Genomic DNA, 14,964 nt, shown 5'->3' with positions numbered 1-14,964 from the left:
CAGAATGGGGCTACGCTCTCCAGACCCTAGGGAGGGCTGTGCCCGGGAAGAGTCAGCTCCACATACACGCTGGGGGCTAAAAAACGTAGCCCTGTTCCCTACTCTCGGACTTCCGGGAAGAGTGGTGTGGAAGTCCATGCTCCAGCCTTAAATTGACCTGCCGCTCCCAATCCCTCCTCAAGGTCCCGCCCACTTCAGGGCCCGAGCCACGCCCTCTCCCCGCGCCTGTCCCCAGCCAGGCCGCTGCCCCAGTAGGACCCGCCTGCTTCCCAGGCCCCGCCCCCTCCCAAGGCGTCCTCCCGCCGCAGCGCGACCCTGGACCAGCTCCTCTCTCGCTCCGCCCCCAATGCCCCGATCCCTTCAGGCCCCATCTCTCCCAGGGCCCCTCCCGCGGCAGTGCGACCCCGGTCCCGGCCCGCCTCCTTCCCTGGCCGCCCACTCACCCCCACCGGCTACGCCAGCCGGTCGCGCGGACTGTCTGAAGGACAGCCTGACATAGGCGGGCCTTGGACGCCGGTCACGGGACCTGGACGGAGCGCGCGGCTCTGCCCGGCCTCCCCCAACGGCCTGCGCCCCCGAGGCGCCCTCCTGCGGGGCCGGCCTGGAGCCCGCGCGCGTCGGGAACCCGAGCGCGGTTCAGGGAACGCGCGTGCGCGAGAGGGAGTGCACGCGTGCCCAAAGGGACTGCGCGCACGTCCGGCGCTATGGCGCCTCCTCCGCGAAGCCCTTCTGGCAACCGACTGAACCCGTTCTATCGAATCACCAGGCCCCAGGTTGGGACGTCTGCGCCTATTTCCGTCAGGCTAGGGGTGCAGGGGTATGTCCACTTTGCTCGCCTGCCTGTCCCAGCGCTCAGCCAGCACCGGAAGGGGCCTAGTTAGTGTACGAACCTACATGGTAGGGCAAGGCGCCCTGCTTGAGAACATTAACAGCAGCGACAGCTCCATTCCAGTGTGCGCTGTTCCACAACTCCCCATGCTGGGCGATGCTATGCGCTCTTGGCTCTGTGTGCTCCCCGGATGAAGACAGGGGTGCCGGTCTGCGTTTCCTCGTTGAGGAAAAGGAAGCCAGAAAGAAAGGGTGGCCAAATATGGAAGAAGCTGACAGTTTGCATCCACCTCTTCAACCACTGAACTGTCCTGCCTGCCCTGGTGGGCGGGGCCCCGGTAGTCTCCTGGGAACAACAGAGGCCTTGGCAACACAAGCCACCGTGTTGCAGCAACACGCCAGTAGGCGAAGTGGCAGTAGGCTTGGGACTGGTGGTTGTCCCTTTTGCCTATGGAGCATGCAGCAGCCTCAGCCTCAATTCCCAGGCCAGGGGCCCCATCTCGGGCCATTGAAAATGTGAGTCCTCCCAGGACACTGCTGCTTCTGGGGTCCGGGGTTCTCCCTGTCCCCTCAGAAGTCAGGAAGGGTGTAGGTACCCATGACCTGGGCCTGATTCAGGCTGTGGGAGAGACTGATTCAACTCAGCCAGGCTGAGTGTGTGGGTGGATGGCTGGTGGCTCCATGGGAGTGGAGGCCACAGCCCAGGCCTGAAACGCACCTGGGGGATGGGTGGTGGTGCCTCCCCAGGTTCTGCCACGGGCCAAGGACTGGCTGCCAGGAGTCCCTGGGGGTGCCCCAGCCTGGGCCACCAGCCTTGAGACAGAGCTTCCCTCAGATTTAGAGCTGAGTGAGGAACAGCGACTGCAGGTGGGTATGGGGTCCTGGGGTGCTGGCAGGAGAAAGGGAACCAACAGGGTCCCACAGGCTCCACCTCTCATCCTGGCCACCCACAGGTCTGCAAGGAGATGGTCGACCTGCAGATCAGAACCCATCACCTACAGGAGCAGCACGAGGCTGAAATCTTTGAGCTGAAGAGTGAGGTGGGCACTGAAGTGTGCCCATGTGTGCCAGCCTCAGGGCATTGGGGGGAGGGTGCATACCTGGGACCAGCACTGGGAGGGGTCTAGGTGTGCCCCATGTGACTGTGCACACTCGGTGTCTGTGAGTCCCCACCTGTGCTGCGTGTACTGTGTATTTCTGAGGATGCTCAGATAGATGATGACTGGCCCCAGGTGACCTGGCACTTGGTTACCCTGCAGGTCCTGTGGCTGGAGAGCCGGGTACTGGAGCTGGAGCTGCACGGAGAGCAGGCAGCCCCAGCAGAGGCTAATGCAGGGCACTGCCAGGCACTGACACAGGAGCTCGGGTGCAAGGCCTGGGTGCAGGGACAGTCTGATCACCACAGACACCAGGTCACCATGAGTACCATAGGGCCTGGCTGCATGCAAGCCAAACAGGGGTCCAGCAGGAGCACAGTGAGGCTGAGACTCGCTCTTTCGTACAGGCACAGCCCAAGGACATCCCGACCCCTAAGAAGCAGCAGCAGAAGCTGGGGAACAGCGTGAGTATACAGCCACCTAGCCCAGGAGTCTGTCAAAGTTTCTCCCAGCCCAGGGTGGAGGTGGGGGAGTGCAGGGGACCTAAAGCTTGGAGTCTCATCTAGCCAGCCTTTGTGTACGCCACAGCTGCAGGGAGAAGTAAAGCAGGTGCTGGAGCAGCAAAGGGCTCAGCAGCAGGCACTGGAGATGCGTGTGTGAGTGGCTGCCTCACCTGGGATGGGGAGTGCCCAGCAGGGCACAGTGAGCAAAGGAGCAGAGGGAGTCCCCTGCCCTCTCCAGCTGAGCCTCACCCATGTCTGCAGGGCAGCCCTGGGCCAGCAGCTGCAGGGAGCCCAGGAGGAGGCCAGGACAGCTGGACAGCGACTGGCTGCACAAGCCATGGTGAGGCCTAGGCCTGCTTGTTTGAGACCTGGTGGGTGTGAGTTCTACAAGCTCAACAAAGGTCCACCTTGTGGGACATGGGTTCAGGGGCGCCTCCTCCCCCAGGTGTTGTCAGCCTGCCAGGGCCAGCTCAGCCAGGCTGAGGCGGAGAATGCCCGGCTACAGCTGCAGCTCAAGAAGCTGAATGAGGAGTACACCATTCGGCTGCAGCACTGTGCCCGAGTCGTGACTGTGAGCCCTGGGCTGGGTGGCCCTACGGTGGGTGGTTGAGCGGCCTCTGGGCCTGGGTGTGCTAGACCACTTCTGGGAGACCTGACCTGGTGGGAGACTATAAGCCTGCCCAGTACACTGTCAGACCAGTTCCTCGGAGGGAATTGCGGGGGTGGTTGGCATGGGACCAACCAAGCCTCGCCCTCCCCAGCTGTGGCCCCGCCCCAGCCCCACCCTCTCCCCTCCAGGAGCATGCAGATGGTGGAGGCCAGACGCCTGCCGCCACAGTCCTTCGGAGATTCCTGGAGACCACTCTGGAAGACATTCGGGCGGCATACCACAGTCGTGAGCAACAGCTGGCCCAGGCTGCTCGTGCCTACCGCAAGCGCCTGGCAGATCTGAGCCGTAGGCATGAGGAGCTGCTGGCTGCCCACAGGTGGGTGCCTCCCTGATATAGGGACCTGGGGTAGGATGGCCCTACATAACCCGATGCATGGCTTAGTGTGCAGCAGGCACTGGCAGACCCCGATGGGGCCCCCAAGGCTACCTTTGGTGCAGCCACCTTGGACCTGGAGCCGCTGCCCCTTCCTGAGGTCACCAAGCTCGGCCACCCACAGGAGGACCAGGCTAGGCTGGAGACAAAGTTCCGGGAGCTCCAGGCCCAGGTGACCCCTCCCTATTGCCCCACGACTCACCCCAGGGCCCATTCCAGGCTTAGCAAAGCCCCAACCCCAGGGCCTCTGTGCAGCCTGTCTTGTTCAGCAACTGAGAAACCCTATCAAGCAGCCTTTACAACCCGACAGACTTACAGCACTGCTCTTGTTTCCACAGAAGGGACCAGGTGAAACCTCCCAGCGGGGCACATTAGAGCCACAGTGAGTACCCTGGTGTGGGTGCTGGAGAAACTCATTCATTTATTCTGTCAGCTCTAACTGCTGGGTGGGTTCTGATTGCAGCAGTGAACAATGTGGCCCATCTGTGCTCTCTGGTCTCAGTCTGTTTAAGAGACACTAATAATCGCAGAAAACCCAAATGCCTCAGTGAAGATGGGTCCTCCTTGAATGGAAGGGTCAGGGAGAGCCCATGAGGAAATTTCAGCTGAGACTCAGAGGACCCAAAGATGAAGACCTGTTGGGAGATGGCTGGCAGAGGTCCTGGTCCTAGGACAAGGCTACCTGGTGACCTTCACAGCCTTTGCCTCTGGGCCTTCATGTTCCCAATTGTGTGATGGGCAGAAGCTGGTACAAGCCCACCTCCCAGGGTTTTGGGAAACAAATCCCCAGCATTAAGGGGAGACCCCTCCCATAAACATCCTCACTGTCCAAGCTGGCCTTGTGGCTTAGCTGTCCGAGTGGCCAGCGGACCCCCATGCATAGATGGCTCCAAGGCTTGGGCAGGGCCCAGAGTGGGAAGGCAGGTCTATGCTGTTCCCACTTTGTTCCCAACAGGCACCTCAAAAATCTAGGTGCCTTGACTTGAGCAGGGTCACTGGTCAGCACCTGGCCTACGCCAGCTCTCACACCCACCCATTCCCCTCCTCTCACAGGGGCCTGGAAGCTGCATCCTGGGCCCAGATAAACCAGAAGCTACAGGACTTCTCCCGTGGCACTCAGGTAGTGAGAAAGGCCTAGCCGGAGGCCTCTCTTCTCACTGAGCCCAGGCTCATGGCTTATGACCCCTTCCCATGCCAGGCAGAACTGGAACGGGAGCGGGCACAGCTGCTGGTCCGGGCCACAATGGCTGAGGAGCAACTTTCTGAGCTACAGGAGTACGTGGACCAGCACCTGGGCAGGTGGGCTTTAGGAAAGGTGGATTGGATATGACTGAGGGCCTAAGTCCTGGGCACTAGCAGCAGGGCTTGTCCACAGCCAGCTGGTGACTAAGCCTGGTCTCTTTCTAAGCAGGTACAAGCAGGAGATCCTGAGGCTGAGGAAGCTGGTGGGGTCAGGGAATCCCTGGAAAGTGGGGACCACACCTCCAGTCAAGCCCCAGCGCCCAAGGACCCGTAGCCGCTAACTGTTCATCAGATAAACTTCGAGAATTCTCCATGGCCAGCATGAAGCCGTCCCCACAGCCCCGCCCTGGGAGATCACTCCACCCAAAAAGAATCAGAGTGGAACCGAGTCTTTATTGTGTCCAGTCAGCCAGACTGAGAACTGGGGGACCCAGGTACTGAAGCAGAAGTGGGTGCTGGGGCAACTTGCCCAGCTGGCCCACCCCTATGGACATCATAGGCCCAGACACGGTCCAGGCCTTCACCCACCACAGCCACCGGCTGCCAGGTGGGGAGGGGGAAGCGCCCTGACACCACACGGGCTCCTGCAGGCAGCTCCGCCTGCAGCTTGTCCTCCAGCAGTGGGAGCTGTGGGAGAGAGCAGGAGGGCGGGGTGGGCCAGGTGGAACACAGCTGCCCCTAGCCGGCACCTACACTGGGGATGGCCTATGTCTCCATGGGGCTGGCACACCCCAGACCTACCACGCTAGGAGCCAGGAACACAGACACGTTGTGGCAGTCTCTCAGGCTCACCTGTAGGAAGAGGAGGTCACCCCAGCAGGGAATGGGGCCCCACCAGGGGAAGAGAACTGGTGGGTATGGGGTCACTGCAACTTCCAAGTCCCAGCTCCAGCCTGCTCAGGCAGAAGCACCTGGGGCTGTCAGCAGGGCAGCCAAGCCAGAACTGAAAGAATGGAGATCAGGGCTGGGGTCTGAGGGGATCTAGGACTCCCCGGGTTACCTTCCAGAGATTTTCACGGCGGTAGCAGACACTGCCTGCACAGCCTGCCCTCCAGGCATGCAGCCATGCCAGCCCCACCAGCCACGGGTTCAGCTCGTAGCCCACAGCTGGGCGGAGACCACACTTGTGGGCAGCCAGCACCTGAGGGCACAGATAGCGTCAGGCCAAGAGATGGGGAGGTATACCCATGGGAGGGGGCAGCAAGGACCGCCACCTAACACACAAAGTCCTTACAATTCTGCCATCACCAGAACCCAGGTCCACCATCTTTCCAGGACGGCCTCGCAGCAGCGACAACACGTGCTCCACCTGCCGGGCACTCGCACCGACATAGGGCACCTGGGCAAGGAGGCGAGCAAGACAGAGGGAGAAGTGAGGCGCCGCCTCCTAGGCTTCCTTTCTTAGAGCGCGCTGTCCGGCCCAACCCACAGCCCGGCTGGCCCTTGGGCAGCAGCACCCTCCTCTCACACCCAGGCTCAGTATCTCAATCCAGACCACCCCCATCCCCGGTCCGTCACGCCCCTATGTCCCCAACACACCGGCCCGGGCTCAGCACCGCACCTGCAGCCGTAGCGGCACGCGGCGGAAGCCCGGCTGCAGCAGCAGCGCCCACACGGCGTAGGCGGCCAGGCCTGAGCCCGCCGCCACCTGCAGCAGGGCCAACGCGCCCAGCGGCCGCTCGCGTAGCTCCGTCAGCTCTTCAGCCGGGTCATCCTGCTCCATGGCTGCGGGACAGCGGCTCAGGGTCGTCACGCCCCAAGGCCCCTCCCCACCTCAGGTCCGAGACCCTCACGCCCCGGCCGGGAGCTGGAGGGGAAAGCCCTTTTCATAGCCCGAAGCCTTTCCTCCCCGCCCTGCGCCTACTGGGCCCCCTGCGCCGTCGCCGGAAGAGGCGGGGCAGAGGCCGTGGCGAGACGCCGGAAGCGGCTGGTAGAGGCTGCGCTGCAGGTCCGTTCACCTTACTCTCCGCGCGGGTCCAGGGACCCTCCAGCGGGTTCCCGGCCTTGGAGCCTTGGGGTCCAGGGCGACCCTTGCGGGTTCTGGCCGTACTGCTTCCTGGCCGAAGCCCTCGGCAGTCAGCAGCGTTGGCCCACTCCTCAAACGGCTGCTATGGGCCTGTCCCGGGCGCTGCGGACCCCTGAGGCCGCACATCCCAGCGCGGGGATACGATTAAGAGAAGCGATGCTGTGGCGCCTGCTGACTGGCCGTGAAGGCCAGTGCAGTGTGGCTGGAGCCCTGGGGCAGCGGTCAGCCAGTGGGGAACGGCTCACCGGCTTAGAGTGGCGTCTCCGCCGACCTACACATCCAGATAACCCGCCAAGCACAGGAGCAGTCGCGGGGAGGACATCGGGGCCCTTCCCACAGCTGAAGGCAACTAGCCCGAGTGCGCAGGAAACAGGATGCGCTGGGGTCCGCGGGGGCGGTGGAAGTTGGAGCTCGGCTGAGGGGCAGGGCCGAGGGGGCTTACAAGGAGAAATTTAGCACAACCGAGCGGACAGATGTTGGCTCTCTGCGAGCATAGTGGGAGGGGAGCCGGATGTGAGGGGCGGGGCCCTCTGGTAGCTGACCCAGCCCGGCGGCTGGGAGGAAGAGACCACCTTCCTTCTCCAGAAAAGGTCACTCACAGAAAAGACTTGAGTTCCTGGAGGTGACCTGGCAGAGCCTGGGAAAGGGAGAGGCAAGTGCGGGGACAGAGCCAGGACCTCCTCCTCACCAGACTCTGAAGACAAACATCCAAGAGTGACAGAGGCTTGCCTGCACACAGGCCCTGGCCGGACTTCTCCGCCATTCCCCACACTGGTCAGGAGCCCCAACGTTGACAGAGGTGCTTCAGACAATGTGGGCACGCCAGAGCCCGCTGCCCCCACGCTTCAAGTACAGGCCGCCTCACTCGCCTACCTGCCCTTGGCCCCAGCTACCACCAGCCCTGAAGGACAGGTGCCCCTGTTGCAGGAAACCCAGGTGCCCTGCTCCCAAGATCCGAGCACTGGAGAGGAGGGCGGCTGACCCACCGCACAGAGATCAGAACATCCTGTCTCCTTCCTGGCTATCACTGGGCCCTCCCTAGAAAGGAAGGACATGCAGTGGGCTCTAGGCTGGTGGAGTGCTTACACAGCCATCTCACCCTTGTCTCTTTTCTTCCTTGCATTATTCCTGGTGTCTATACAAACCCGTGGCACCTGGCAGACAGTCAATAAAAGCTGATTGACTGGATGAAGACACCTAGCCAGACTTCCCAGTGTGTATACCCACAGGTACCTCACCTGCATGTCCGCTCCTCGCCTTTGGGCACTGGGCACTCAAGTGCACCTGTGTGAGTGCACACACCAAGAGAAGCCATGCAGGTGCCCCACAGGCACCTGTTCCCATAGTCTCGGCCTGCATGCCCACATTTTCACCTTGGCCACTCCCCAGCGCTGGCATGAAGCCCTCACCCAAGCCTTCCAGGTTCCTCCTAGGAACACCCTTGGGCTCCCTTGGGCTCCCTTGGCCCTGCTGGCAGCACCCACTTCGGCTTCCTGCTCCTTACGAGAAAAGCCAGTACTTTTCTCTGGAGGAAGGTGTGTGAGTAGGAGGCACTTCCTGGGGCAGGTGGGTAGAGGCCAGTGTCCAGCCTAGGGCCCACCCCAGAGCAGCTACTCCACGTTTTTGTGGACAGATGGTCCCACAGGCAAGCCACAGCAACCACCAAGTGTGGCCATAGGCCTCTGTCCAAACCAGAGGCTGTGGGAAGCTGGCCAGACAATCAGGGCAAGAGTCAAGGGTGAGGTGCAAAAGCCTCCCAAGACAGAGAGGAGGAGGGGGATGGGAGAGTACACCCACCTCCTCCCCCTCTGGCCTTTACTGAGATACTCCCTGGTGGGGGGAGAGGGAAGAACAGGGATACAAAGGTCTGCTGTCCAGGAGAGAGGTCCAGGCTGGAGATCCACATGTGGGGTCATCAGCATATTGATGGTATTTACAGCCAGGAGGCTGGTACAGCTCTCCAAGGAGGGAATGTGGGAATGTCAACAGAAAGGTCTAGTGCTTGAGCCCTGAGAAAGCCATGGATGGGAGTTTGGGGAGGTGAGAGGGCACAGCAAGAAGCCTCAGGAGTGGTGGGAGGTGGGAGGAAACCAGGGCAGCCTGCTGTCCAGGGTGGCTATGCTCCCACCCACAATTCTCACCAGTCCTCACAGCAAGCAGCTAGTCCAAGTGAAAGGCCATGCCCCATGAATGCAGCTTCAGATAGCCAGCCCCACGGAAACTCCAGACAGCCACTGGAGTAACACTGAGTGTCCTCACAGGGTGTGGCAACACGAAGTACCTACATCAGCCAAATCTGGCAGAAGCAGCCCTGCCTGGGGGCTGTGCACAGCCATGTTCCTCTCCCAGCCTCAGTTCCTGCCTGAAAGATGACAGACACTTCCCCAGTGAAGGCCACCAGGTAGAGATGGAAAGTGGTTTCTGGGGCACTTCACAGGTGCCCCCCAAGACTTGAGCTGTGGCCCTCCTTCCCAGGAGCTGTGGGACTGGGACAGCAGAGTCCACTCATTTCGGGTTCAGTAGTCCCACGTGCGCCCACATCCTGGGGCCTTTCAGCCTCAGAGCTGTTGGCTTTGTCCAGAACAGGCTGGCCCTTTATGTGGCTGAGGCTGAGGAGAAAGGCGGAGGTAGCAACAATGGGACCAGTGGCGGGAAACGGTCCTTAGAGAACCCATTGTGTGCCCCACCCGCCGGAAATGGGCAACAAACAGGGCCCCGCAGGGGAGACCCTACCGCCGTCGGGATGCTCGGCATGTATCAAGGGCCTCAGGACAGAGGGGTCCATTCTTCCTTGAGGGCAGGATGGGGCCAGGATGACTCTGCCAGGCTTGCAGAGGATTATGCAGGGAAGTCGGCTGCCCGTCAGTTTGCAACCCCTTCCCTTGCAGGTTGAGAGTGGTGTCGCCTGCCTGCCCCTACAAGGGACCCCAGCTGCCTCAGACCTGGGGAATTATGGCCACTTCTCCACTCCTGCTCTGAGCCACGGAAGCACTGGCATTGGGGGCAGGAGCAGCAGAGCCGAGGTTCACATGAGTCACACCTCCCACCCAGCAGAAGCCCCTCGCCGGGTTGGGGAATAGGTGGCCTCAGACACAGCACCACTGCCCTCAAGCCTCAGTCTCTGGCTCTGTGGAGCAGGAATCGCGCAGTCCCCAGGGCTATGGGAGAATAAAATGCAGTGAGGCAGGCCCGGGGCTGGGCTCAGGCACCAGCACTCAATATCCATTGGTGAATGTAGTCAGTGTTCTTATTGGTTATTGCTGTTACAGCAGAGGCAGTGGGTACCGTGATGCCATCTGGAGGCATCCCCCCACCCTCCTCCCAGCCCCTTCCCAGCATCCTGTTCCCAGGCCCCTCAGTCCAGCACCACCTCACAGGGGTGGAGGTGGTTGGTGTGGGCAGCTGCATAGACACGGCTGAATTCCCGGAAGCGGGGGGCGCAGCCCAGCCAGGCCTCACCAAAGTGGCTCCAGCCCATGAAGAGGAAGATGCCAGGGCCGGGGCGGACACCACAGCGCAGTGGGGTGCGAATGGAGGCCTGCACCTGGGCCCCAGGGCCCCCTATCCGGAACAGCGGCAGCGTCTGGCGGAGGACACGGACAGCCGCCACGGTGATAATGGACTCCTGCAGCTCTGTGTCGTGGGTTACCCCATGGATGGTTCCGAGGATCACTGTGGGGACACATGTTGGCCAGTGGCATGCAGGGGAAGGTAGGCCCCAGGGTCTCCCCACAGCAGGGGCACTCACCAAAGTCACTGGTGCATGCAGCCAGAAGGAACTCAGCATCACTGCAGGGTCTGCAGGCACCTGGCATGCAGGGGAGGTCTTGAGTGGAGGCCCTGCCTTCTCCTGGACCACCAAAGGCCTCCCCCAGCTGGACACAGGAGGGAGAGGGCAAGCTACCAGACCCCTCTCAGGGCCTGATGGCAACTGGAGATCCCAGAGAGCATGTGTGCACACCCTGAAGACACCCAGTACCCAAGGTGACACCACAGGCCTGTGCCTGCCTGAAACATGCACACACAGACATGGGCCTGGGTGCTGTGCCCAGCATGCCAGCACAAAGACCCCCTGACCTGGAGCTCAAGTGTCTGGGTGCAAGCATCTCACATATAGGCACCAGCAGGCGATAACCCCTTAGTCTCCCAGGGCTGCCTCCTGGGGCCCAAGGACACCAGCCCAGCCCATGTGGCAGGAGGTTATGGTGGGCTCTGAGGTCAGGGGGTCTTTGTGAGAGAGAGACCCCCATCCCCTGTGAGGTCAGGCTGCAAGCTCCAGGAGAGCAAAGAGCTGGACCTGGTGCCCTGCCAGGAGGTGGGGCTTCATCTCCATGGTGACTGGGCTCACACTGGACTTCTGTTGTTTTGGGCTGGGGGAGGGGAGGGAGGTCACCGCTGGGCCAGGGAGCCCGGGACATCTTTGGCCGGAGGCTTTGATTCTGTCCCCCATCATCCCCTCCCCTGAACTCCTCAGGGACCAGGGGCCTGGGTAGCCCTGCCTGGCTTCCCCTTCCAGGATTCTGCCCCCTACCAGCTCTCTCCCTAAGCGGCAGGCTGAGGGATCACCCCTTCCTCATTTCCTCCCTCCCACCTGTCCTGGCACTGCTTCTCACTAGCTGAGTGCCTTTGATAGGCTGCTTCACTCTGGGGTCTCAGTTTCTCCCTCTGTGCAATGGGGAAGACGGACACGTTCTCACCCCACCCGGCCATGGTGCGACTCCAAGACTCCCACCGGTCTCCAACTCGGACTGGCACTCACCATCTGCACCAAGTCCCTGGGCCTGCGGAGGCAGTTCTGGACGCCCGTCTTCCCGCAGTTCGAAGCGGAAGGAAGCCACGCGGCGGCTGATATCGGGATGTGGAGTGGCCTGCAGGAAGAGGGCCCGGTGCTCGCGAGGACCCCAGCGCACGCATCGGCCCCTGGCCGGGCCTCGGCCCTCGGCCAGGAGCAGCTCCAGAGTGCCTCCCTCCCTCTCCGCGAAGACTTGGGCTCCTGCGAAGGGCCGCGCCGGCCGCAGGCAGGCGATGCTCGGCCGCCCGCCGGGGTCGGAGCCGCCTAGGGTGAGGCGCAGCGCCCCGGCGGGGTACAGCCACTCGATCCCGCCCTCCGCACAGGCCAGGGCCAGCTGTCCCACGCTGCCGGGCTCCTGGGTGAGGCCGCTGCGGACAGGACGGGCGGTGGTGAGGAGGGCGGTTGGCGTCCCCACCCGGCCAGCCTGCTCCCCGTGCACCCTCTCACTGCAGCTACCAACAGCTGCGTCCACTTTGTGGAAGAGGAAACTGAGGCCCAGCGTTCCGGGACTCAGAGGGAGAGAGCAAGGATTCGGTGCGGTGCTGGGTCGGAATGTTCCATCCAAAACAGCGGATGACACGGCTCCTTCCTAATGGGTGCGCACAGCCCCAGAGGGTTAGTCCGCGAGGGCTTCCAGTGAGGCTCGTACCTGCCCCTCCAGCTGCAGCGGTCCTCCGAGTAGCCGGCGCGGGCGGCCACGGCCAAGAGGCCGCAGCAAAGCGCGCAGAGCAGCGCAGGGGGAGGCATGGCGCGCGAGGACGCGCGGGGGCGCGGTGGGGAGCAGCTGGGGCGCGGGGCCCGGCCCCGCACAGGCCCCACCGCCTGCGCCGGCCGGCCGCGCACCCCGCGAGGCGCCTGGGAGCTTCCAGGGAGCGGGGGACGGGCCAGGCGGCCAATCGCGCAGCGGCCCCCGAACTTTCCGCCAATCACAGCGGCGCTCTCAGGAGCGGGAGGACCAGCCTGCAGTCCAGGAAGCACCCGGGAGGGGGCTCCGCGGCTGGACATGCTCCGTGTTGCCTCCTCGAAGTCCCCTCACCTCCAGCCTCGACTTGTATGCCATCTTGGGTCCTGGTTGGGCCACCGTCCTTCAAGCCCTTGGCCGGGGTGGGGGTGGTGCCCACGGAACCTCTAGAGGAGGGGGATTCATCTCCGGTGTCTTTTCCCAAGAGTAGGACCTGGGCTTCCATCCCCCATCTCGCCCCAGTCTAATCCTGGTGACTCGCCACATGCGGCGGGCAGGGGGTGGGGGTGACTGAAACCAGGGATGAGGGGCCAGGGCGCTGGGGCTGCAGGCACTGTGGAAAAGCAGGAGCAAGGACAGCCCTGAGCCCCAGAATTAGGCCCCCAATAGATCGAGACAAGCTGAAATGGGGCCTACTCTCATAAAGGATTCCCCCCACACCTAGGGTCATTGTGGAGGCCAGGGAGGTGGGGAGTGGCTAGCCAGGTGGAGACTGGAGGGAATTCCAGGCAGAGGGGAGGAGCAGATAGACAGCCGTGGCAAAGGTGTGAACCCAGTAGATGGGCTCCCAACAGCCTGTGACACCCTGGGGTCAGATTATAGAGGCCTTAGGCACAAACCCAAGACTCCAACCGGGTACTGGAACCCTTGGGAGTCAGTGAGAGCTTTGGCTGGCATCTGCAGGGACCAGCATAAGACTCTCTGCTGTCTGTGGGTGTGAAGTCTTTTACCCCACTATCTCCCCAACCCCAGCCTTCCTGCTACCAAGGACCAGAAGTGCATGCAGACAGATGAGGGCAAATGGCACTAAGGGGAAGTAGGGCATCGGAGGCACTGCCAAACTGAGTGTACCACATCCCCCTCCCCTGGCCCCAGGGCCCTTCCAGGTCAAAGAGGGGCAAGGCACCTGCAGGGCTCAGCTGGCTCCTGGCCCTGGGCAACATGGGGTGAGAACCCCTAAAGGAGGACACAACCCAAGTGTCCATTGATGGATGATGGTAAACAAAATGGGGTCCATCCATACAGTAGAATATAATTCAGCCTTAAAAGGGAAATTCTGACATGTTACCATATGGAAGAACCTAGAAGACATTGGTTTCAGTGAAATAAGCCAGTCACAAAAGGACCTAAAATAGCCAAATTCATAGGGAAAAAGTAGAATGGAGGGTGCCAGGGGCAGGGGAATGTGAATGGAGTCAACGCTCCTGTGTACTTAAAAATGGTTAAGATGGTAAGTCTTATGTATATATTCCCCAATTAAAAATAAAAAGGGGTACACAGGCCCTGGCGCTGGGCACAGAGAAGGCAGAAGAGGCTCAGTAGAAGGAAGGGAGGGGGAACCCCAGTCAGCTGTCCCAGCAGAGACGGGGTAGGGGGTTCCACTTCTGGAGTCACTAGGATGTTACTGCCCATGCCCCAGTCTCTGAGGCTGACAGTGGGCTCCTGGCGCCCTCTGGTGGCAGTATGAGGAGTCAGCCCTGGGCCCCTGGCTCACCCACCCTCACCCTCCACCTCCCCACTCTGGGCAGAGAATGGGCCTGTGTATGTTGGTGCCAGGGAGCGGCTCCTTGAGGGTAACCTGGTCCAGAATGGGCACATGCCTGGCCCTGAGCTGGCCCTTTGACACCAGGTTTCCCCTGCCTCCTGCCCCAGATGCTTCTTCAAGGGGACTGGTGAGGCTATCACTCACAGACAAGGGCTGTCTCTCACAGCTCCTGGCCCCACCAGGGAAGCACCAAGTGTTGTTAGCCATCAGAGGTCTGTTGCCCAAAGGACAGGGAGCCCAGAAGACCATACCTGGCTTCAATTGCTGTGGGTGCAAGAGCAGACATACTGCAGGTGCTCAGTAAACACCTGGAGTGTGAGTGCTTGGATAGACAACTGACATCCAAAACCTCAGGTATCCCCTCCTGATGTCTGTGCTCAGTTTAGAGGCTCCTTCAAAGTCCCCCAGCTCCAGATCCTTCAGTGCCCTGACCCTCCAAATGGGCCTCACTCAAAATCTAGGTCCTGGCCTGGCAGGGGGCTGGAGGAGATGCTGGGACAAGGAGCCGTCCAAGGTGAGCCCTTCCCTGAACAGTGCCTGGGACAGGGGAGGCAACCCCACAGGGTGAAGGGCACAGGCAGGAGCACTCATGACCAAGATAGGGGCTGGGCTGGTCCAGGGCCTGTGGGAATAACACAAAAGCCAAGCAGAGTCAGTGGCGGGCAGGTTGGGAGGAAGAGTGCCCAAGGCCTGGATGGAGCTTAGGGCAAAACAGGGACTGGAAAGGTGGCCAGTGGGAGGTGGGCAGGGACAGCCCCAGGCCCAGCAGCCACCGAGGAGTTTGAACTTGGCTTCAAAGGGACAGCAAACACAGCCCTTAGGGAAATGGTGAGAAAGCCCAGAGAGAGGTCAGGTTCTCTTAATTACCCAAGACTGCCCACTTGGGCTCCCATTTCAGGAAAAGCAGGGTAGAAGGAGAGATGTGT

The 14,964-nt window shown here is 61.7% G+C and overlaps 3 protein-coding genes across 6 annotated transcripts; 1 reads left to right on the top strand and 2 right to left on the bottom strand.

Moving 5' to 3' along the window:
• The first annotated feature begins 1,227 nt into the window (after positions 1–1,227).
• CCDC78 (coiled-coil domain containing 78) lies at positions 1,228–5,017 on the top strand. Of its 4 annotated transcripts, XM_064478287.1 has the most exons (14): positions 1,228–1,344; positions 1,576–1,695; positions 1,782–1,868; positions 2,088–2,240; positions 2,333–2,389; positions 2,514–2,581; positions 2,690–2,768; positions 2,874–2,999; positions 3,227–3,414; positions 3,481–3,643; positions 3,810–3,853; positions 4,525–4,591; positions 4,670–4,770; positions 4,880–5,017. In XM_064478287.1, the coding sequence occupies exons 1-14, from the start codon at positions 1,279–1,281 to the stop codon at positions 4,992–4,994; spliced, it is 1,434 nt and encodes a 477-aa protein (XP_064334357.1). In that variant the 5' UTR covers positions 1,228–1,278; the 3' UTR covers positions 4,995–5,017. The 4 variants fall into 4 exon arrangements, with proteins under 4 accessions (XP_064334357.1, XP_064334356.1, XP_064334358.1 ...); XM_064478286.1 differs by having other exon boundaries at positions 2,690–2,999; XM_064478288.1 differs by lacking the exon at positions 2,088–2,240 and having other exon boundaries at positions 2,690–2,999.
• Positions 5,018–5,086: 69 nt separating this feature from the next.
• On the bottom strand, positions 5,087–6,617 carry ANTKMT (adenine nucleotide translocase lysine methyltransferase). The gene is made up of 5 exons (XM_031447475.2): positions 6,275–6,617; positions 5,948–6,052; positions 5,714–5,854; positions 5,455–5,505; positions 5,087–5,340 (listed from the first exon to the last, which is right to left on the bottom strand). Exons 1-5 carry the CDS (start codon positions 6,434–6,436, stop codon positions 5,119–5,121), a joined length of 681 nt encoding a protein of 226 aa, XP_031303335.1. The 5' UTR covers positions 6,437–6,617; the 3' UTR covers positions 5,087–5,118.
• Positions 6,618–9,977: 3,360 nt separating this feature from the next.
• On the bottom strand, positions 9,978–12,364 carry METRN (meteorin, glial cell differentiation regulator). The gene is made up of 4 exons (XM_031447468.2): positions 12,181–12,364; positions 11,499–11,899; positions 10,488–10,547; positions 9,978–10,411 (listed from the first exon to the last, which is right to left on the bottom strand). Exons 1-4 carry the CDS (start codon positions 12,276–12,278, stop codon positions 10,095–10,097), a joined length of 876 nt encoding a protein of 291 aa, XP_031303328.2. The 5' UTR covers positions 12,279–12,364; the 3' UTR covers positions 9,978–10,094.
• Positions 12,365–14,964: the final 2,600 nt, after the last annotated feature.

This window comes from Camelus dromedarius, chromosome 24 (assembly GCF_036321535.1).
Source record: "Camelus dromedarius isolate mCamDro1 chromosome 24, mCamDro1.pat, whole genome shotgun sequence".
Taxonomy (NCBI): Eukaryota; Metazoa; Chordata; class Mammalia; order Artiodactyla; family Camelidae; genus Camelus; species Camelus dromedarius.
Note: the sequence above shows the minus strand (reverse complement) of the source record. Positions and strands in the feature narration are given on the sequence as shown.